This window comes from Bombus bifarius, unplaced genomic scaffold (assembly GCF_011952205.1).
Source record: "Bombus bifarius isolate JDL3187 unplaced genomic scaffold, Bbif_JDL3187 scf7180000008204, whole genome shotgun sequence".
In the NCBI taxonomy this organism is placed as follows: domain Eukaryota; kingdom Metazoa; phylum Arthropoda; class Insecta; order Hymenoptera; family Apidae; genus Bombus; species Bombus bifarius.
The window spans coordinates 43,272-66,899 of NW_022884508.1; the positions used below are offsets into that span (position 1 = coordinate 43,272).

At 39.9% G+C, this 23,628-nt stretch overlaps 1 protein-coding gene across 1 annotated transcript; it reads right to left on the reverse strand.

Annotated features, from left to right (window-relative positions):
- Window positions 1–21,279: 21,279 nt before the first annotated feature.
- Window positions 21,280–23,300, reverse strand: LOC117210480. The gene is made up of 4 exons (XM_033453545.1): window positions 23,154–23,300; window positions 22,526–22,579; window positions 22,183–22,394; window positions 21,280–22,111 (listed from the first exon to the last, which is right to left on the reverse strand). Exons 1-4 carry the CDS (start codon window positions 23,174–23,176, stop codon window positions 22,029–22,031), a joined length of 372 nt encoding a protein of 123 aa, XP_033309436.1. The 5' UTR covers window positions 23,177–23,300; the 3' UTR covers window positions 21,280–22,028.
- Between the last annotated feature and the right edge of the window lie 328 nt (window positions 23,301–23,628).

A 23,628-nucleotide genomic window follows, 5' to 3' on the forward strand; every position in this document is an offset into this window, starting at 1 on the left:
TCGAAGGAAGGAAGACTCGGCGAAAACTCGACGGTATCCTCGTCGGACAGGGCCAAGTCAATGACCGAAGAATCATCAGGACACGATGCCAATGATGGAACCGCGGTGTCAACCTGGGTGGAAAGCAGGTTCTCTAACATCTTCAACCTTCGTTCCACGGCGTTCCACACCGCCACACCGACCACGTCTTCGCGAACCATTCACGTACCTTTTGCGTGACTTCCTCTTCCCCTTCTTTTTCTCCTTCTTCTTCTGGCACTAAAACAATACACACATGTTTGCGAAGACAAACGCATGAAACAACATACGAAACAGGACGAAGTTAAAATTAATTAAAATAACACATACTTGTACAGCTCGCACAGGCGCGAATATCTCCATGTCCATAAGAAAACGTAAAACACCAATAAACTAAAAAAGCGAAGATAACAATCATATAAAATACTGATCGAAATCCGTACGATGTGAACAGATAACGAATAATCAAAACTCGTAACATGCCATAAAGAAACGAAGACAAGATAACCTCAAAATGTAAAACTATACACCTTTATAATTAAATTAAACACCGAACAAAACCGTCAAAACCACGCACAACAAATTAAAATTTACTATTAACGCCCGCATTCTCAGAGAAACCGTAAATTACCAATAAACTAAAATATCGAAAGTAGCGATCATATAAAATACCGATCGAAATTTAAATAATGTGAACAAATAACAAATAATCAAAACGCATAACATTGCCATTACGAACCTCAAAATGTAAAGCTATACACCTTTATAACTGAATCAAACACCGAACAAAACCATCAAAACCACGCGTTACAGACAACCACTTCACGTCATTTCCCATAAAACAACAAATTAAAACTTACTGTTACCTCAACTTAGACTAGCAATTACGATATTCACATTCTGTCACGTAGTAACGTTATGATTCCCATGGGAACGAACTGTCACGTGACAATTATTCAAGATATAAATAAGCGTAGTGACATAGGACAGGCAGTTACCAATTTTCAATAGACGTGTCTACACCTCCTATCTGTTAGTTTGTCTCAATCGAAATCAAGTTAGAAAAATTTACAAGTATTAACTAGAGTTACCATTTGAAAATCAAAGTGTTCACACTGTCATTCTGTCAGTCGAAGCCAAGTTAGCAAAAATTTAGAAGTAATAATAGTTAGTTACCATTTGCCAAATCGAAATGTTCATACCGTCATCCTGCCAGTTCATCTGTCGAATCAAAATCAAGTTCGTAAAAATTTTATAAGTATTAACTGTCAGTTACCATTTTGTCAATTGAAGCGTTCACACTGTCACTCTGCCAGTTGTCTCTCGAATAATTGTTTCAAACGAAACTTGTAAGTGTTAACTACGAAGACTGTCCAAGCGCAATAAGTGCCAAAGTTCGATTAACCGCCGAATTGTATAATAGAACACTATTGACTCCGCATACATTTAAGGTGAAAATTTTGAAGTTCGTATATTCTCTTCTCTGATAACTTCGCAGTTGTACGATGTTGAAATCGGAATAAAAGTATCCGTTGGCAGTTATCAACGAACAAGAATATAAAGCACACGATGAACGCGGATTTTGCGGATAACTAGTGATCTGACGTAGCTGAAACGTTGTGCTGATTACACCATCGACCGTGTAACGTCAATTCACATCAGAGACCAGGTCACACACCGCGGGCAGGATGGCGCCTAGATGTCTGCACATCCTTGGCGCGTACTGATATGTACTGTATCACGTCTGACATGTTCCGTTAGCAACTTTTTCACGAGGGCGGCTAAAACCCTTCCTGGTCCACCAACCGTCTTATTATCCAATCGGGGACGGTGTCTACTGTCCTCACTTCTTTAAACAAAATTATCATCAACAAATCCGATAGTCCCGTGTCCTTAGACACACCCACTCCTAGTTTTCCTCAGACACATTATCGTCAGTAAAACTTCACTTATTCTGTATCCTTAGAATAGTCAACATATTTTTACCTTTTTTTTGCGCGCGAGGAGGGGAAAATGCATTTACGCATACCCAGCGACCCGCGTCACTAGGTTATGTGGGACTCCAGGTGACATCGTCATACCCACTAAAAACCCCTCCTCTTCCCTCTGATTTGTGAGACACAGACAACCCCAGCAGAGCCGATCAGCATTCATCAGGGTTGTCCTCAACCGTGTCGCCGCATATTATCGTCGCGTACTGGTGCCGCCCCTCCTATTCGCGGACTCCATCGCCTTCCCCATATCCCTTCTATATCTTATTATGCCCTTGCAAAACTCACTGAACTTCCTCTAGTATTCATCCCTGGTGACTACAGTGTCCACCAGGTTGTCCACACATATCCTGACTCCCAGGAAGTTCTCTAGCTCGGTTCTTCTGTCGATCAACCTAGGGCACGCGAATAAGACATGCTCGGCGTCATCATTCGGGTATCCACAGTCCCAACACTTCGTGTCGACCTCCTTACCGATCCTCTTACGGTAGCTGTTGAAAATGCCGTGTCCCGTGAGCATTTGCATCGTGAAGTGATCGATGTCACTTCTATTCCTGGGGAATATGGTCGCATTGCTTATTAATCTCCTGGTCACATTATCTCTATTATACATGCTCCATTCCGCTTGCCACTCCGTTGAGGCCTTCTTCTTTACTTCTTCCAGATCTTCCTTCTTTTCCGCCTGCCTCTCAATCACCTCCTCTCCAACAGTTAAGGTCTCATGGATCTTCTTTCTCTCGTATATCCCCTTCAACATTCGCACTTTCATGTAAATCGGTAAGTTCCAGGTCAATACACAAAGCGCCGCGTGGGATACGGTGCGGTAGGCCGTGGATGTGATGCACAGGGCAATTCGTTGCGCCCTTTTTATGATCTTCTTGTTTTTCCCATACTTCATCGCATCAGCCCACACAGGCGCACCGTATGTTATTATGGATTCCCACACGCTGTAGTATAACCTTCTTGCCAAACCAGGCGGGCCCATAATATTCGGTAGGATTCCTCGTAATGCTCCTATCTTGATGCCCGCTTTATCGCACACCGAGGCAATGTGCTTGTCAAATTTCCTATTCGTGTCTATCATAACGCCAAAATATTTCGTGGCCTCTACCGTGTTGATAGCCACGCCGTCCACATTCAAGCCTATAACTTTGGGCACCCTCATGCCCGTAATGAGGATCACTTCCGTCTTCTCCTTAGCCAGCGTCAAACCCACTCTTGCACACCAATCGCACACTGTTCTCATGACCTCCCTTACTATTCCGCTAACTCCTTCGTTTTTATTCACAGCGCATGCGATTGCCAGGTCATCTGCAAACGTGACCACCTTAAACATTACCCTGCTATCTAGCCTTTCCAATAACCGATCGTAGACTATGTTCCATAGGAAAGGCCCCAGCACAGATCCTTGCGGTACCCCAGCCGCAACCAGATACTCCACCGTACCAAACTGGTTGCTGACGATTATCCTCCTATCCGTCAGGTAATTTGTTACCAGTCTAATGATCTTGCAAGGCAGCTTCCTCCTGGTCAGTTCGTCAACTAAGGGTGTTGAATGCATTCCTGATGTCCAACGTAATCATCAAGCATATCATCCTATTCTTCTTGCAGGTGTCCGCGAATTTAATCACCTGTGTAATCGCGTCCACCGTACTCCTTCTTCTCCTGAACCCATATTGCCCCCTATGAAATGGGTCCATTCCCATACATCTTTCGATAATCAACATAAGACACTTCTCCCACACTTTGCTCAAGGCCGGAAGTACACTCATTGGGCGGTAAGCATTAGGCAGCTTAGGGTCCCTACCCGGTTTACTGAGCAATATGACTCTCGCTGTTTTTCAGCATCCCGGGATCCTATCAGAGTCTGTAATACTGTTAATCACCTTAGTGATAAGCGCTGTTCGGTTGTATACTAGCAGCTTAACAGACCCCATCTATTCCCACCGCCTTTTTTCCATTTATTCTACCAATGATTTTTTTAACATCCTCCTCCTCAAGCTTCGTGTTATAGGTGATATCCTCCCTGTCATGCTCTTCGACCTCTCTTAGCTCCGGTCTGCGTCCTATGATGAACAAGCCTTTTAAAATTTCTTTCACCTTGTTAACAGGTATGTCATTTGGAAGCCCTTTCTTGCCACATCTGTTCATAATCGTGCGATACGGCTTTCCCCACGGGTCCCTTTCTAGTATCTCACAGAATTCGGCCCAGGCTCTCTTTTTACTCTCAGCTCTTTCTTTCTTCAGCTGCCTTCTTAGCCCCTTGTAGTTACTAATAAGGTCTTCGATCCCACTGCCCTCCTTCCTCCTTACTCTAGTTATTTTCCTCAGGCACTGTGAGCCTGGGTTCTTAGTTCTGCGATCGTCTCATTCCACCAGTGATTGCCGTACTTCTTGTTTGTCGTGCAGCTCACCTTCTTCAGCATCTTGTTACAAGTTTCCACCATACATTTCTGCAGCAGTTCCGCCTTGTCCGCGACGTCCGTCGTATTAAGATTCTGTACGTTATTGATCTCGTCAAATTTAGCCAAAAATATGTCGGGTGCAAGACCCCCCGTCACATATTTAAAAAATTTAGTTCGATCACTTACGGTCCTCGTTCTAAACGTATGAAATATGTATAGGTGGTCCGATGCTGTGAAAGCATTTAACACCTTGCTCCTTACGTGGAGATCGTTAACCATGTTTGTTGCACTGATTATGTCAGGGCAACTCGTCCTTCTGTTCCGATAAAACGTGTATTTATCGTCCAGCCTTATAGGGCACACGCCGTAACTGCACAGGGTTTCCATTAAAATTCTTCCTCGCTTGTCCGTGGTTTGACCTTTCCAGCAAGTGGACTTAGCGTTGAAGTCGCCAGCCACAATCACTTTCTTGCTTCTACTTACACCCTTCCTTATCACCGATGCAAGCTTGTTTATGACCGTCCTGTATTCCTCAATCTTGATATTAGGGGAGCAATAACCACTGAAACAGAGGATATCACCTACACCAATACCCACTAGTCCATCCTTCCTGTAGAGAAGCGTTTCATTCGGTGCACGACCATTGAATTGCGTGGCCCAAATTGACGCATTACCCTTAGTATCGTTATGCTAGTAAGGTGTAGCTGCCTGTACGGCTCGGATATTATTACCACATCCGGTCTAGCCTCGATCGCACTCTGGCACATTAGATCCTGCGCCATCCTACATTTGTTTAGGTTAATCTGGAGGATTTTCATCCCCTCCCTTGTCTTCCCTGTCGTAACATTCTCCTGTAACTGGGGCACGCCAGGGACCCCGTCACATGGTCAAACCTAACACCCGTCTCCTTGCTACATATCGTGCAGCACGGTAAATTTGGGCACGCTGCTATCGTGTGGCCCCTTCCTCCACACTTCCTACAGACCTCCTTTCCCGGGCTCACAGCCTTACACTTGTTTGCCCGAACATGTGACATCTATAGCACTTTGTCACATTGGACAACACCCTGACTGTGGCTATTGTTAGGCCCGTCCTAATCTTAATATTGTCGCCGCCTTTATCGATGTACGCTTTTGGCAGAACAACGATCGCTGATTGCGTGCCCCATGGCGCCCTTCTCATCGCCTTGACTTCCAGGTCCCCGGTCTCTATGATTTTAAGCTCTTCCTTCAAGGATTCCACAAGCTCCTCCTTACTCACCAGCGGATCCACTTCCTTTATCTCCACCGACACCTTGTCCTGTAAGGGCGTCGCCCGCACCTTATCGCCAATAATCTCATTTATCATATTGGCAGCGACTTTCACCTCGCAGCCCGCCCTCATTACTATAAGGATGTCCACCGCTCTTGGTTTACGAATGCCCGAGCTTTCTTTAAGGACATCCTTCGCCGCCGTAAGCTCTTTATATGTTTGAAGCCCATCCTTACCCTCTCCTAAACATATTTTTACCTGTCTCTACCCTTATAACAGTCACGTACTTGACGTATCGGTGTAACTAAGTTTTACATAACGTGGTTGGAGGGTATTGTGATTTATGTTAATTCAGTGTGTATTCCAGTTTGATTGTTGAATTTGTAGTAAAGTTTAATTAAAACCAAATTAATAGTTGTGTTACGACTCAGCTATTTTTATTTTATCACCAAACCCTCAAGTTTACGTGACAACCGAGTGACATATCCGTCCTTGCTTACGATTTCACAATTTACGGTTGTTAAGGATAAAACAATTATTTCTAAATTTCGAACTATTAAAACAAAACGATTATTCTCTGTGTTAACCTGTGACTACGGTGCTTTCAAATCATTGAAGACACTCGCGGATTTTCGCACTCCTCCTCCCACTGTTAGCAGATATTGCTCATCTTTGGCCAACGCCCTGGCCGCGCTGAGTCTAAGACACTAACCACTGCGCTGCCGTCGTCCGAACGCGCTTACCGAACAAAATAAAATGGTACTACATAGTACTCTTCAACAATGCACTAAACAACACATATTTCCCCAGAAAATGGAAAAAAGCCAAATTGATAGCTATTACAAAAAAAGATAAAGACGGCTCATCGCTCGCAAACCTACGACCCATAAGTCTCCTCCCCAACATAATCAAAGTATTTGAAATAATCATAAACAACCCCCTAACCTCCTTCTGCACAAAAAATGACATAATCCCAGAAAATCAATTTGGCTTCCGGCACAAACACTCCACAATTCACGCAATAAACAAACTTACGTCGGACATCTGCTGAGCCCTAAACGCAAAACAACGAGTAGCCGCCTGCTTAATAGACCTCGAAAAAGCTTTCGACACAGTCTGGATCCCAGGTCTCATATACAAATTGATCAAGAAAAACTTTCCCAAACACCTAATTAAAATAGTCTGGGACGTGATCACAAGCAGAACATTCGTAATGACCGAAGGTTCAAACACATCAAGCAAAGAATTCTCCATAACAAATGGTCTGCAACAAGGTACAGTAAATTCCCCGCTACTTTTCAGTATTTACAACAGTGACTTACTAAATCTCTTTAATCTCAATACATCCACCCACAAACGCTCCATAGCCTTCGCAGATGACCTAATCATCTACGTAACAGGCCGCAAAACTAAGACAATAAAAACTGAACTGCAAGAACTTTTCGAAAAAATAAACGACTATTACCACGCATGGAAACTAAATGTTCAGACCCAAGTCATGTGAAATCGGCCCAACAGAAAGAGAACACTGCAGAAAATTCCAACTAAGAGAAAAGGCAAACAATGGGGCACTCATACCACACAGAAACTGCGTAAAATACCTAGGAGTAAACATAGACTACAAATTAAACTACAAGCAGCACACCGAAACTCAACTTGCTAAGGCCAATAAAGCATTCTGAGAAATAAAAAAACTATTCTACTCCAAACATCTCAACAGCAAAGTAAAAATATGCTACCAAGCACTAATCAGACCGATCATTACCTACGGCTGCCCAATCTGGTACAACATATCAGCCTCCCAGATGGAAAAAATCCGCATATTCGAAAGAAAATGCATCAGGGCTTGCTTGAGTACTTACAGATCCGAACACAGCGGATTCAAAAAATATGTAAAAAACAAAACAATATACGACCTAGCCAACATTCACCGCATAGACTGTCACATCCTAAAGCTAATAAGAAACCACTTCGCGCAAGCGGCAAAAATAAAAGAAAACAGCTTAATCTTCAGTTGCCTATTTCCTAACAACGCATATTACAAAAACACTCTGACAACAGGCCACATCCCCCCAGAAGCTTTCCTATACATAGACGAAAAGAACTACCTCCAGGACCAAAACAATATTCCAATAATTTATCACATAAAAAGAAAAATAGGGATCAAAACCATACTCTACGAAGAAAACATAAACGAACAGACCGCAGACACCAGATGGAGATACAACATGGCCCTCCCCCGGAAAGACACCAAAGACAAACACAGAAAAAACACAAAAAAATACTGGTGGATACAGAACCCATAATAAAATAAGAACAGAGAACATTAAACCGACAGAACTCAATTCTGACACCGCATAACACAGGTGTAAACTGTAAATACTGTAAATATTTGTAAATAAACCTATTTGACATCCCCCTCCTCCGCTCCCTCCTCTCATCCCACTCCTCCCCAAAGTTACACAGCACCCAAAAAGCAGACTACCGAAGCGTCCTGTTTTGCGACCAAGTTTTCAGGACAGAAAAAAATAAAAAAAATACATAAAAAAGCTCCGCTCTCCAGCAGCTTAAACCCAAAAATTGTATTATACAACGAAAAATGTAAAGCGTCGACACATAATACAGCATGGCTACGTCGTACCGCCGCGTATCAGTACCTTTGCCTAACATATCATTACAAAAATTCACCGTTTATTGTCAATATGTATCTAAAACTGTATTCTTGGGCTCAATAAACAACTTTAAATCGCAAAAAAAGTGCACTCGTTCCCGTCAGATCACGAAAGTTAAGCAGCGCCGGGCACGGATAGTACTTGGATGGGTGATCGCCTAGGACTCCGTGTGGCGTTGGCGAAGCGCGCTGCCCCCCCCCCCCTGGGGTTTGGGCTTCGACGCTTGGCGGCTCCGGTCCGGTAGGGGAACCGGACTGCCTGGCACGGCGGCTCCGGCGACGAGGCGCGGTGTGACTGTCACGTTAAAATAACACAAGAGATCAACAACAACAAAAAATAGAAAGAAAACTTTATTTTTCTTCTAACACAATTCACAATATTTCTTCCGAGCTCTAAGCGTGACTTTCCAAGACTGAGACTTACAACGCGACATCCGATCGGATTCGGTTATTTGTCTTTTGTCACCCCTCAATATCCCCACTATCCTTGAGTTTGTTAGGCATCCGCGATCGCCGCCACGCACGCCTTCTCCTCGAATATTCGGCGGAAGGATCGTTGGGATATTGATGGCTCATTAGGCACTTCGGCGATATACATTGTTTATACATGCCACATCTTTATCTCCGATTTTAAAGTGAGCCGGTCGTGACAGCGACCTGGTCTCTGATGTGGATTGACGTTACATGACAATGGTCACACACCGCTCCATCAGCGGTGGTATTAGGCGCGCGGGGGAGGCCCCGTTGCGACGCTCACAGCGGTTCCCGGGCCTCTCTCGATCGCAGCCGGGACGGTTATCGTGGAGGTTTTAGTCGGTTGGAATCCGACACTACCACGCCGCTTTCCCCAGAAGCGGCCTGGCGTCCGTGCGGATTTCCTCCACGTAAAATATAAAAAAGATATTGCTCATCTTTGGGTAAGGCTTGCGAAGTTACACAGGTCTCACACAGAGAGGAACATTAATTTCATTTTGATGGTATTAAATGTCAAAAGCAAGAAGGAATCGTAAAGATAAGAGTCACCTCAGCAAAAAGCGAGCCGAACGTTGGTATAAACGACTGATCGCTGCCGAAATTAAAAGAGAAAAGAAAAGGCATCAAGAAGAGTTAGGATTAAATAGCGAAGGTCCTGAACCTAGTTTCTCGCCCTCGAGTTCACCGATACCCAAACATTGGAGTGCGACCCACTACGAGACGCGCTCTCCTCGGTCTCGAATGCCATCACCTACCTCATACGAAAGTGATTGCTATAACCCTTACTATATTAATCACCCGGACGAGATAGATTCTGTCAATAATAAAATCGAATTAAACGGACCTTGTCACACTGAAAACACTTATAAGATCAATCCGAATAGAGGTTTGAGTGCTAGCTATATTTACATATACATATTTATATGTTATAACATTTATAATTGACACTGTAACAATTATAATCGAGTAAAATCTGAATAAATCATAACAAATCGATACCAACATAACCCAGCCGGGCCGAATAAATCCGTATGTCAATACCAATTATTTATTCCGAACAACTTTAATCCTCTCCCAGTACTCCTGCACATAGTAGGTTACCCGAAACGTGGAATTTATTTGCCAGTCGCATTAAACGCTAGTTAACGCTACCCACTAACATATGAGTTATTGAATAAAAGAGCACGACGCTTTGGGTTACCTCCTATCAGTCGTAAGGTACAACGATTTGGAATCCTTCAGACGGGAGTGCGCACCGAATGGGCGATACGAGTTTGGGATTTCATTCAAGTTGTTACTGAGGGCACGACGCTTTGGATTAACTCGAGATTGCGCTGCGCTTATGGCAAGCCAATTTCGTTAACTCCTATTAGTCGCCAGTTGCAACAGCACTCATAATATATCAGCACCTTAATATATATAAAAAGAAAAGAAAAAATTATTTTGAAATAGTCCTTAGACTATTTCTGGTGGCAGCAACTACCGTATCAATCGGGAATTTCAAATTTATACTTCAAATATTATCATTCCTTTCAATTAAATAAACAGCAGTACATTGAAAAAGTAACACAGGCATGCATAGCATTCGGCGAGTAAAATGGAGTAAAAGTAGCGTTTAAACGTCGAAATATCTCCAACAGGAACGAAATAACAGCGTTTCACAGGAAAACTATTCAAATGATTGCATTTTGCGCACGATTGGGCTTGTTTCGAGGATGAAACAGGCGTGCACAGCTATCGGCGAGTGAAATTTCAAAATCAATCAGGAACAAAGAACGACTGTACGCGACGTAATAGCAAGAAAATTTAACGGAACATTAGAAACATGGATCAATTAATAAACCGGGACTCGATACTATATGTCGGAGATGAGAGGACACCGGAGACCTTCCCTCTGGAACTTCGGAAAATCCGTAAAATTGTAATTAAAGTTTACAGTTGTAATTAAGCGATTTGCTATCATTGTACTTGTTTGCGATTTGTGATAATAAACTTGGGCTCGAGGCGACAGTCAGTCGCCGAACGTAGCCGCGGTCACGGGATGAACGCTTTGTCTAACAAAGGCATGGATATATAGCTCTATAATTATTACATAATAATATAGCAATAATTCTATAGCACTCTTTAAAAAGGAAATAGTTGTAACACTCGACAGTAAACATTCCAACGGTCTCTGTCCCGTAGCTCGCCACACGCAGACCCTATTCTTCGAGTAAGATGATTGCCAGATGTCGATGCGTCTCCGCAGTACATGTTCAGCTAGCCTGAGGGCCCGTTATAAATCTTAAGATTCAGCTAACTAAAGTCCTTCAAACAAACAATATTTGTCCCAACTACGAGAAGATAGAGGAGACCTATTTTTCAACGAACGACTCGTTAAATCGTTACGATTTTACGCTCGGGAAATTTTCGACGAACATTATTATAGACAATGAGTCGTACTGTATAACCATACACGTAGTTCCAGACATAGTGATGCAACATTCGCTTATTATTGGCGCAGACTTTTTGGACACTGTTGAAATAAGTATAAAAGGGGGAGAATCTTTTATTAGTAGAATAAAGGACGAAAATCCCGATGAGTGTCCGGAAGTCCTCAAGATAGATGTAGAGACACAGGCGAGTGAGATAGATTTGTCACACGTTAAGGACATGCAACATAGTCAGGACAGTGACGAAGGACGACGATTTCGTTTTGAAGCCACCCGTAAAAATAATGTGCAAGTAGATGTAAAATCAGGAAAGTCAGAACAAGAATTTTGCTATAGTGATATAGAATACAAAGACAAAAAAGACAAATCTAAACATGATTGTAATAGAGAACATAGATTTTCAAAAGAATTAAACATTGATAATAAAGACCTCAAATATTCTACTAAATACACAAAACATTCTGTCGAGTCAAGAAACTCAAGACGCGAAGATAATAAAGATTATAAAAGTGTAAGAGATGTCAGTTCTTCGTTATCCTCAAAGCATAAAACAAAAGACCCAAAACGACACAAAAATCGAGATCGAAACGAACATCGAAGCGACAGATCTCAAGAACGATGTCGTAGCAGAAATGAAAATGATAGATCTCAAAATGACAAGCATAGAAGTAAATCTAACGAAAAGTATAAGCATCATATTTGCGATAAAAGTCGTGATAAAAGTTATCAATCATATAAAGTAAGATCTGAAGACCACGGTAAGTTTCAAGGAGAGTCTGAGAGATATATACATAAAAGGATGCAGAGGGGTCCCGGGCTAAAGCTGCATCCGAAATTTCTTGGACCGTATCGGGTGATAAAAGTCCTGCGAAATGACCGATACATAGTGCAGCGAGAGGGGAGCACGAAGGGCCACGTACAACTTCCACGGCAGCCGATCACATGGAATGGTGGAATGCTGACGATAGTGATGTAAGTGCGAGCGGCGATGATGAGCACATCTGAGGGCAGATGTGATTGTCAGGAAAGGCCGATTGTAATATCGTAGAATAGCTTTGATTGGAGATCGGCTAAAATTAGAAAACACCGTGTACGCCGTCTTTTTGTGGTTTGTTTACATCCAAGAGCGCCTAGTAACAGTGACGCGAGAAAAGATAAGCAGCGTCAAAACAGAAGTACGGTTTCATATTTCAAGGAGTGGCAATCGAGAGGCCAGAGTATGTAAGCCGAAAAGTATGTGTGTGTGTGTGTGAGAGGACGAGAGCAAGAGCGAGCACGCCCGAGCAGGAGTGTATTGGCGAAGATCAGAGTTGATCGAGACGTCGAAGCATAGAGCCGTTAGAATTGAGTTGCGAGTGTTGTCGAGTGTTAGAGTTCCTAGTGAGAGAGAGAGAGAGAGAGAAAGAGAGAGAGAGTTACCAAATAGTTGTCAAGTTATTTGTTGTAAATACGAGCGTTGCATTTGGTTTTCCTGTTAATCAAACATCGTTTCTCTGTCTAACTAATATCTGTATTTTCAATCCATCATTAATAAATTATAATTAATCGGACAAAATTACACCTTTAATATATTCCGATATTACAAATGGGTACACTTGATATATATACACATATTACACATATTACAAGATATATACATATACACATATTACATATACACATATTACATATTACAGATATATACACATATTACAAGAGCGTAAAAGTCTCTCACTAGCAACTTTACCTCGAGGGCGGATAGCATCCTTTTCTAACTACCGATATGGAGATTGACCAATTAGCAGCAACGTCAATTTCCCTTACTTTCCGAACGTAGCCTATCCCCGACGAATCCGATGATCTCGTATCCTTAGACACTCCCCATCATAGTTTTCCTCTGAGGTATCGCCGGGACGAAAAGTCATTCTCTCTTGCGATCTCATCGACATCGATTAACGCCTTACGGTCAGTGAATATTAACAAAGAATCCGACTTAGATTCTGCGAGTACGTACGACTACCATCCCGTTGTCCGCGGATTCGTTAGCGAACCTAAGAGCATTGTCACTAGTGTCGCGAGTGTGTGATCATTGTGAGTTTGCGTCAACTTTGTAACATCTTTGTGTGTGTCAATAAAAGTCACTTCAGTGGTGTAAGAAAATGGATAGCTTCAGTGAAGAATCATTACCTATCCCAAGCCCCCGCCACGAGGACGACTCGGGCCCAGACTCGGACTCTGACTCGACATATATATAATCTTTTTTTTTTGTATGTGGAGAAATCCTCATGGACACTCCGCTGTTCTAATAATCGCGTAACAGCAGAGTAGTGTCGGACTCCTACCGACTAAAACTCCACGATGATCATCCTACGCGTATGACAGGAGTGCTCCAGGAACCTCCGATATATATATAATTTAACAAACATAAAAGAAATAAAATGTATGATATTACATTATTAAAACTAATTAACATTTGGATAAACTTAAAGAATTTTATATGAAAATTACATTGTCAAATATATACATATATGTTATTAAACCGAAGAACAAATAATCTAATAAACATAAAGAAATAAGTATACGAAACTATACGTTAACAAACAAAATTGTGTATGAAAATTACACTGTAAAATATATATATGTATATGTCGGAGATGAAAGGACATCGGAGCCTTCCCTTTGGAACTTCGAGGAAATCCCTTAACACCGTAATCTAGATTCTATCATAGGCGTAATTAAACAATTGTCGTCATTCGATCCGATTGTATTTGTTCAAGATTTGTGATAATGATAACTAAATAAACCAGATGCCGACGCATCTCCACAATACATGTTCAGCTAGCCCGAGGGCCGTTATAAATATTAAGATTTAGTTATCTAAAGTCCTGTGAACAGACAAACAGTCTTTGTCCCAACTACGGGAAGATAGGGAAGATCTATTTTTTCAACGAACGACGCTTCCCGCTAGCAACCTTCCCTCAGGGACGGCTAGCATCCTCTTCTAACCACTAATATGGAAATTGACCAATTAACAGCAACGTCAATTTCCCTCACTTCCGGAGATACTTCCGTGTCGATGACTTAATATAACCCGTATTCACCAAAGAAAACATAAAAACCACAATAAATTACAATACCGAAATTAGCGATCATATAATAAAAACCACTGATCGAAATCCGTATACAGATAATAACTAAAACTCATAACACGCCATTACGAATACAAGAAACCTCAAATTGTAAAACTATATACCTTATATCCAATGAAACCGTCACACAATACAAACAAACAATTCACAATATTTCCCATAAACAAATGATTAAAACTCTCTATAAATTACGCAAAGAAACCCCGCTTTGTTGAAGAGCACATATTAACGCGTGCTTCACGTACAAAGACTCGGCGGAAACATTAGACGCCCACCACCGTTCCCGCTGACATCAGTAAGGAAGGGCCCGGAAGCATCGCAGACGCAATCTCAGCAAAATACGAGAAACTACAATATCTACATTTTATCACATACCTTGCATGTCCCTAACACCAAATGGAATATGAGAAATTAAGAAATATCATAAACAAGAAGACGAAACTTCAGCAGAATCAGCGTGTCTTAGTAATATGAGAAATTAAGATACGGCGTAGACAAGATAACCAAGAAACGAAAACCTAGCTTAGACTAGCAACTACGATATTCATACTTTATCACGTAGCAACGTTATGATTCCCGTAAAGATGATCCGTCACGTGACAATTATTAAAAATATAAATAAGGGTAGTGACATAGAATAGTCAGTTACTATTCGAGAATCAAAACGTTCACATCGTCACTCTGTCCGTCGAAGTCGAGTATTAGAAAGTTGATTAGTTTTTGAAAATCCGAGTGTTCATCACTATTCGGTGGATCAAAGTGTCCACATTGCCAGTTCGTCTGTGAAATCAAAAATCAATTGTCAGAGTTCGATTAATCATCAAGTTATAATTCGAGGGCTTTGCATATATTCGACGTAAGAAATTTAAATTTGTATATCCTCTTCTCTTTTAACTTCGCAGTCGTACAAGGTTTAGTATCTGAACAAAGGTATCCGTAATAAATAAAAATATCAGACATATACGATTTACGTGGATTTTATTCGAAATATCTTGAATTCACAATAACCGTTCGCCGTATCAACTAGTGATTACGGTGTTTTTGAACGCACAAAACATCTATGGTTTTCGTGTTTCTCTTCCCACTGCTAACAGATTGCTTATCTTTGGGTGAGACCTACGAAGCCACACTAGTTGTCCACAGAGAATATCGTTGCCAATTAAAATAATCATTTTTTCTTACGACTCCACAAGTTGTCAAGAAAGAACAATTGTTTCTAAATTGAATTATTAAATTTAACCGATTATTCACTGTGTTAAACCTGCGGTTACGGTGCTTTCGATCTTACTGATCTTCGCTTTCCTTTCCCACTGTTAGCTAATATCGCTCATCTTTGGGCAAAGCTTGCAAAGTCACACAGGCCTCACACAGAGAGAAACATTAACTTCATTTTGATCATATTAGATGATAAAACCAAGAAGGAATCGTAAAGACAAAAGTCGCCTCAGCAAGAGGTGAGCTGAACGCAGGTACAAATGACTGATCGCTGCAGAAGTTAAAAGGGAAGAAAAGAGGTGCCGAGAGGAGTTAGAACTAAATAGTGAAGGTCCTACACCCAGTTTTTCGCCCTCAAGTTCACCAATTCCCGAATATTGCGAGACACTCTCTCTCCGATCTCTCCGGTCGCCATCACCTACATCATACGATAGCGATTGTTATAACCCGTACTATACTAATCGCCCGAACGAGTAAAAATAGCTTTCATCATTAATCAAATCGAAATAACTAAACCTTGTCGTACCAAAAACATTTGTAAAACTTATCCGATTAGAGGTTCGAGTACTTACTATATTTACATATACAATATTTGTATGCGACGATATTTATAATTGACACTGTAATGACTATAATCAGTAAACTCTGAGTAAGCAATAACATATCGATACTAATATCACCCAGCCAGATCGAATAAATTCAAGTGTCTATATCAATTACATATACCGAATAACTTTAATCCTCTCCCGTGCCATTATTCCTGCGCAAAGCAGGTTAACCGAAAAGTGGAATTTATTTGCCAGTCGCATTAAACGCTAGTTAACGCTACCTATGAACTTCCAAGTTAATAAATAAAACCAACAGTGTAAGAAACAAACAGAACAATAAATAGGACACACTGATAATAAAAACTTTTTTGTTTGCACAGAATGGGCGTTGAATCTGATAATCAAAGGAATCGACTGTTACCCTATTGTTGCGCCCAGTTAATTCGTCCTGCATACCACTTCAATAATTATTTCCTTTGCCAATACTGCTACAACATTTTGGATTCAAATCGTCAAGACCTGTACGAGATTCAGCCAATTCACTTCCTGTGCGGGGTTCCAGGGCGAATTAGAGCAATGCACTGCTACCTATGTGATGTATACTTGTCAGAACTACAACCTGCGGCATCCTATCCCGAATGTACAGACACTTGCATTAATTTAACCCAGACCGAAAGAAACCTCTTAACCCAAGGAAAAATAATTCGCCCCGTCACTCGCTAATTAACCACACATATACACACAGTGAAACAGTTACATACTATTAACAACTTAACCACAAAGATATATACATATATATACTAATGGACACTAGAGTGTAAGAACACATTGAATAAATTGTTGACAGGAAAATGAGTTACTTGGTCATCTTATTCAATCTCTACGGAACAACACTCGGCCTAATAGAATAGGACTACGACTTGGAGTTCTTCAGGCGCAAGTGCGCACCGAATGGGCGACGCAGGTCTGGAATTTCATTGACGTTGTTACTGTAAAATTTCCAATGGCTTCTGTCCCGTGGTCCGCTACACAAAGATCCTATCCTTCGGATAAGATGATTGCCAATGTCGGCACATCCTCACGGAATATTTTCAACTAGCCCAAGGATCCGCCATAAATCTTACGATTTGTTTAGCTAAGATTCTCCAAAGGAACAAATAGTCTTTGTCCTTCACATACCACGGAAAATACGGGAAGTCTGTTTTCCGCACGTACGATGCTCCCCGCTAGCAACTTTCTCTCAAGGGCGGTCAGCACCCTTCTCCAACCACCAAACAGAAATTAACCAATTAACGGCAACACCCACATTCCTCACTTTCCGAACCAAGGCACTCCTCCACGAATCCTATGATCTGGTAATCCTGAGACACACCCCAGGAGAGTTTCCCTCTGCAGCATCATCGTGAGGGAGGTTAGTTAATAATCGGCTAGAGTCCCGCTACGCATCGTGAGCAATCATCGTCTGAACCGACACCGCACGTCGACCAGAGTCGAACTATTAGCCGCGAATCACGAACCGATAATTGTAACCACGCGTCGTACACCAAGTGTACACATCGAATATAAGCGTGAATAAATATCTTGGTTGTTAAACATATTCGGGTGTTCCTTCAGTACCTGTCACGACCTACCCACCTCATTACTAAAACACGACACTTTGAGTTAATTTCTATTTATGGGTTAGATGCAACGATTAGGAGTTCTTCAGACGCAAGTGCGCACCGAAAGGGCGACACAGGTCTGGAATTTCATTGACGTTATCATTAAACACGTTTTGGGTAATTTCGATCAGTTGACAGACGTAACAGCACCCATAATACACCAGCATTCTTAATATAAAGACAAAAAAATTTTTTTCGAAATAGTCCTTAGACTATCTCTGGTGGCAGTAACTATCGTACCGATCGGAAATCTTAAATTTATATTTCGAATACTATCATTCCTTTCCTTTCAGTTAAATTTAACGACAATCAAAATGAAAACGAAATTAAAAATCAAATTGAAAACGTAACAGAAAAAATTTTTGGTGGCAGCGGTGGGATGCGCTCCACGGAGGATTAAATTTTCAGTGGTATTGACAGAAAATGTATATATATATAAATTCAAAAAACATGGCTGTCGCACAAGACTCATTGAAAGAGGACACGCGTTGTCAGAAAAATTAAAAGCATGGGATGAAAATTTACGCGTATTAACCGACATGAGGGTAAGATTAGATAAATTAAAAGAAGACGTGCGTCTAAGTAGAGAATCGGAAAAAACCGAAATACCAGCATCAACGTCAATAATTCCGCGAGAAATAAGACCAGTATATACTAACTCGCAACCGATTAAATTAAAAGACGCGATCGAGACAGTGCCAGTGTTCGATGGCCATCGACCGTCGATATTTCAATTTTTAAGGGCATGCAAACGAGCCCAAGAAACCAAGAACCTCAATTAGTGAAATTATTGATGAATGAACTTCGCGAATACGCGTTTCTCGACGTAGAAGACAGTGAAGTGTTGAAGGTTGAGTGACTTCGAAAATAAATTAAGAAATATGTTCGGTCCAGGAAAAACAGTTAACGAGTATAAAGACGAATTAGCAGCAGTGTTTCAACAACCGGGAGAAGACATACTAGACTATATGGATCGCGTCATAGATCTCAGACTGGCGATAATGGAGGGGGAAAGATACGAGTACGGCACCGTATTCCAAGATAGAATAGATCGAGACACGAGGGAGGCTTTCGTTAGGGGGCTCCCAAACGAGGTGTATTTACGAGTAAAGATAGCAGGATACCAATCCTTGGACGATGCGTACCGCCAAGCCGTGAAAGCAACACGAGAATTAAAACAAGCAAACAATAGAATACGATACCAACATCCGACATCTCCGAATAATTATAACCGAAACAACGCTCATCCCTCATACAATAATAACTACATCGGAAACAACCGCCAGGACTGGAAATTTGTACCGCCGTCGCGGAAACATCTAAACAACCCCGGAATAGAAGATGTCAGGAAAGAAACAAGAGCAATAACCTGGGAAGAAAAATGCGTAAGTAAATACCTCGATAGAGATCTAAATCAAAAGAGGGATGCTAATCATTTGAACTAATCAACTTTTCAATGCAAACACCATTCCGTTGGTGTGATAAGGGATAATGTCACGTTAAATAGTAAGAGGACGCACGGCACCACAGACAGGATCATGAGTGAGAAATTTTCCAAGTTCTCCAAGAAGATAAACAATACTAATGCCAAAGAACTTTCAAATGAAGCAGAAACTAGGAAATTGAACGACGAGATGATAGGCAACGCTTATCCACTGCCTAACATTACAGAGATATTGGACCCGTTGGGAACTGCGAAGTGCCTCTCCACGTTCGACTTGGCAAAGATACAAAAGCAAAGCTCCACGAATTTCGTGAATGTCTCAACCATAGTAGGAAAAGAGATAGCAAGTGTATCTCACTCAAAAACTTCTATAAAACCATCAGAAGGTAACTTTATAGAACTCAAAGCCAAATCATTAAATTGCAAGGAAGTTCAGACTACACAAAATAAAAATATAGCTATCCCTAAATCCAAAACAGAATCTATAAGCAAAAAGGTTTGTAATAAAAATTCAAAGAATAATTCTAAATCTACCGAAAATATTCCTAAATCCATTATTAATTCCCATACAAATAAATAATAATTTAATTATAATAAGCACTTCCAGTGAAACTACTCATCCTGAAAAGGTAGAGAAAAATCAACGTGTTGTGAATAAAGTAAACAAAGAAGAAAAAAGGGTAACTAAGGAAAAGGATTCTAAACATTTTCAAGCTGAAGAAACGCAAGTTCAACGGGCTCAAAGAAATCAAAAGGAAGAAAAGATGGAATCACCAGTCGAAGATATATATAAAAACTTGAATAAATACACTAGCCATTGGATCATAATTGGATTAAAAATACTTCATTGGTTACTACATTTAGTATTTGACGTAGATAACATGAGTGCTGATCTTATGATTCCTCCTGGAAAATATAGATGGTATCACACTATACTATATCCAAAATATTTTTGGGTTAATATAGCTATGGCATTTTCAAAAATTCGTACTTTGAATGCTATTGGCAAGCAATTGGATAATTGGCTCGGTGATAGTAAACTTGCGCTTTGGTGCAAAATAAGAACTAAAATGGAGAAAAGGAAGAAAATAGTAATTGGATACATGGTAATCTTAAAGCCAATATTGCAAAGTTTAGTAGCTTGCAAGGAAAACGAATATGTACTAACGATTCAAGATTTACACGAAGGAACGAAATTCTCCCTGCACGAATTAAACCTTGGGCGCTTGGCGAGAGAACCCACTGGTGAAGTAATAATCGAAAAGGACATGGAACCAACATACGCAGAATATTTCAGAGAACTGTTTGATAAAATCGACACTGTGCTGCAAATGGCAAGAGAAAATTCGATGATATCCAAGTTAAAGTCAAAAGAGTACTACGACAGACGAATCAACCTGCAAAATTTCAAAGTAGGAGATCTAGTACATCCAATAAAGGAACCTAGCAAAGAAAAATTTTCTAATCAATATATAGGACCGCATAAAGTGTTAGAAATTTTAAAGAATCAAAACGTCAAGATCGAAGTGAAAGAGATTCCACGAACAGTGCACTTGAGCAAGTTGAAACTAACGCATAACCGAAATAAACAATAAACGAACCGATTTCAGAAGGCAACATAGTGCAATAGTGTGTAGTTTAGTGCTGCTTGTCGAATACTGCAGATAGTGGTAACCTAAAAGGAAAAAGGAAAATTACTATGCGTGCTCTAACTATTACTTAAATATAAAATGTGTCATTCAATAAAATAATTACAAAACAGTGGAAGCGAAAAATACCTCGTGAACAATTACTTATCATAGAAGGAAGTGTATGTGCGAAGACAGGTTATGTATCCATATCCGTAGAATATATAATGTATGACAGCCAGCTGAAACAAATGTAGGAATTAACTCCAATCGTTCCGATACAAAACATAATATTACTAAATGTTTTGCCTAAACCAAAGGAAGTGTGACAGTGCTTATCGAATCATGCAGATAGTAGAAACGTAAAAGAAAAAGGAAAATTACTATGTGTGTGTTCTAACGATTATTTAAATACACAACACTTTAATTCAATAAAATAATTAAAAGCAGTGAAAGTTAAAAGTACTTAGTGCACAATTAATCATCATAGAAGGAAACGTACATGCAGGAATTTCACAAGAAACAAGTTGTGGACCCACTCCGTAAAACATAGTATGCGACTGTCAGCAGAAATGAATGAATAAACTAACCTCAATTGCCTTAATATATATGGAAGAAAATAATACTATTAAAGATTTACAATTATATTTCAATTAAACTAAACGAAGCACAACAATCAATAATTGATGGTCGACAACAAACTTACAATTTGCTAATGGAAAATAAAACCGAAAAAGTCAAGATAATTAATGACATTGTAACGAAATAACTCAGCGTTGACAGAGCAGTCTTTAATAAGAAGAAATAAAATCAGTTAATAAGTGCAGGAAGAGTTAAGAAATAACTAAGATATGTTAAGTGAGTGACAATGATAATTTACTACTCACATCGAAGAAGTTTATACAAGGGTCAACGCAGTGATGAGAAACCAACTACCAAATTGGAGTAAATGTGTACCAAGAATTGAAGTTGATACTACTGGAATGGTCAAGAAGATGTGATAAAATTGGAAAGTCAAAAATTAGTGACATTATAACAAACGATTCAACACCGACGGAATGGTCTTAGCAAACAAGAGAAGGTACCTTATAAGTTAACGAGGTTTGTATGCAACCAATCATCATAGAAGGAAGTGTGCATGCAGGAACTCCACGAGAATTGGCTACGGATCCAACTTTGCAAAACATAATATATGACAGTATGAAGATATCGAAGGTAATAAATACAGAGGGTACCAGTCATAACCTAAAAAGGGGAAGAATGTTGTAAACCATCTTGGAATAGTAATTGATAATAATAAGAAGCTCGTTACTCACATCGGAAGATATACATTAAAGCCGACGCAGTTACAGGAAGCCTACTACTAATCTTAAGTGAATACTTATGGAATACTGAATCAGATACCACCGAAACAGTCAAGACGGCAACAGGGAACTGGATAATCAAGGAAAAATTTGTGACGCCATAACAAATAATCCAACATTGACGAAGCGGTCTTAGCAAACAAGATGGTGGACAGACTATTTTACTATACAGATATTTACAAAATATAGTGTTTTATATATATCTATATATATACTTACAATTCTAGGATAAGTAAAGGTAGTCTTGATAAGTGTTAGACATGAAACGAAGAACTAAAAGATACCAAATGCGCACCATGTAACTGTTCCAAGTAAAAGACTCAGTGTTGAAGGATTAGAATTGTAGAACCTATAAACAATCAAGATTTTAACTAGCAATGTATACATTAGCTCCAAAATTCTATGTAAAGGCGGCAAATTACACGCACAAGGTAACGACAACTCCATAACAAAGAAACAGAAAGTGGCCAATAATATAGGAATAGGTTAGGAATTAAACACGACCGATTAACCGAGTATCAACGACAAACGCGATTAAGATAAGAAATTATTATATTGTACTAAGTTAATATAGCATAATTGTATTAATTCCGGCATAGAGAAATAAGGTTATGTTATGCACTAGAACTGGTAATAATACACTATGCACATATTAGTATTAAATTAATTAAAGGAACACTCTATAAACATAAACTGCTGAAAACACAACAATAAAACAGTGCTATTGATAAATTACAAAAATTAACAATAACACAATCCACATGTTATTATGTTAAAATAACACATAGTATATATACACATTATAGTGATTACACAAACAATACTATTGTCAGTCTAACTGTGCTAAAATAGAGGAAACTAAGCGACGGACGAATAATTATATCAGTATTAAACAAATTAAGGACGGGTCACTATACTTTTACCACAGAAATTCACGAGCGGCCATCTTGGATTGTTATGATAGCTCCTACACGTGCGCATCGAAATACATACAATAATTATACACATTAAATAAATGCAAAATAATATTATTCCCACTGCAATTATACGTCAACTATTAAAATAAAGTCACAAATAATTAACGGATAAATAATAGATTTCGACATTAATAAAAGTCACTATATACTAGGGATATTCACAGGCGGCCAAGTTGGATAATCAACACGTGCGTATAGTAACCTTTATGCGTTACAAAATAAATTATATTTTCAATGAAGGAATAAATATTTAATAAATGATAACATGAAAGATCGTAACAAAGAATGAATAAATGATGATCAATGCAGCATGGCGCAAGAATGTTAGAAATTAATAGAAACCAGCCGTGAAAAACAAACCATGAAATTATATATTAAACTTATTATTATAAAAAAGAAAATGATATTTTATTAAAAGAAA

What these genes read in the sequence shown, in the direction of transcription:
- LOC117210480 (XM_033453545.1), bottom strand. Translation starts at nt 23,176, where the DNA reads ATGGCCGCTCGTGAATTTCTGTG. An exon ending in TTACTTGGAACAGTTACATG is followed by an intron (nt 22,395 to 22,525) that starts GTGCGCATTTGG and finishes ATATCTGTATAG; the next exon opens with TAAAATAGTCTGTCCACCAT. An exon ending in TTTAATGTATATCTTCCGAT is followed by an intron (nt 22,112 to 22,182) that starts GTGAGTAACGAG and finishes TCCCCTTTTTAG; the next exon opens with GTTATGACTGGTACCCTCTG.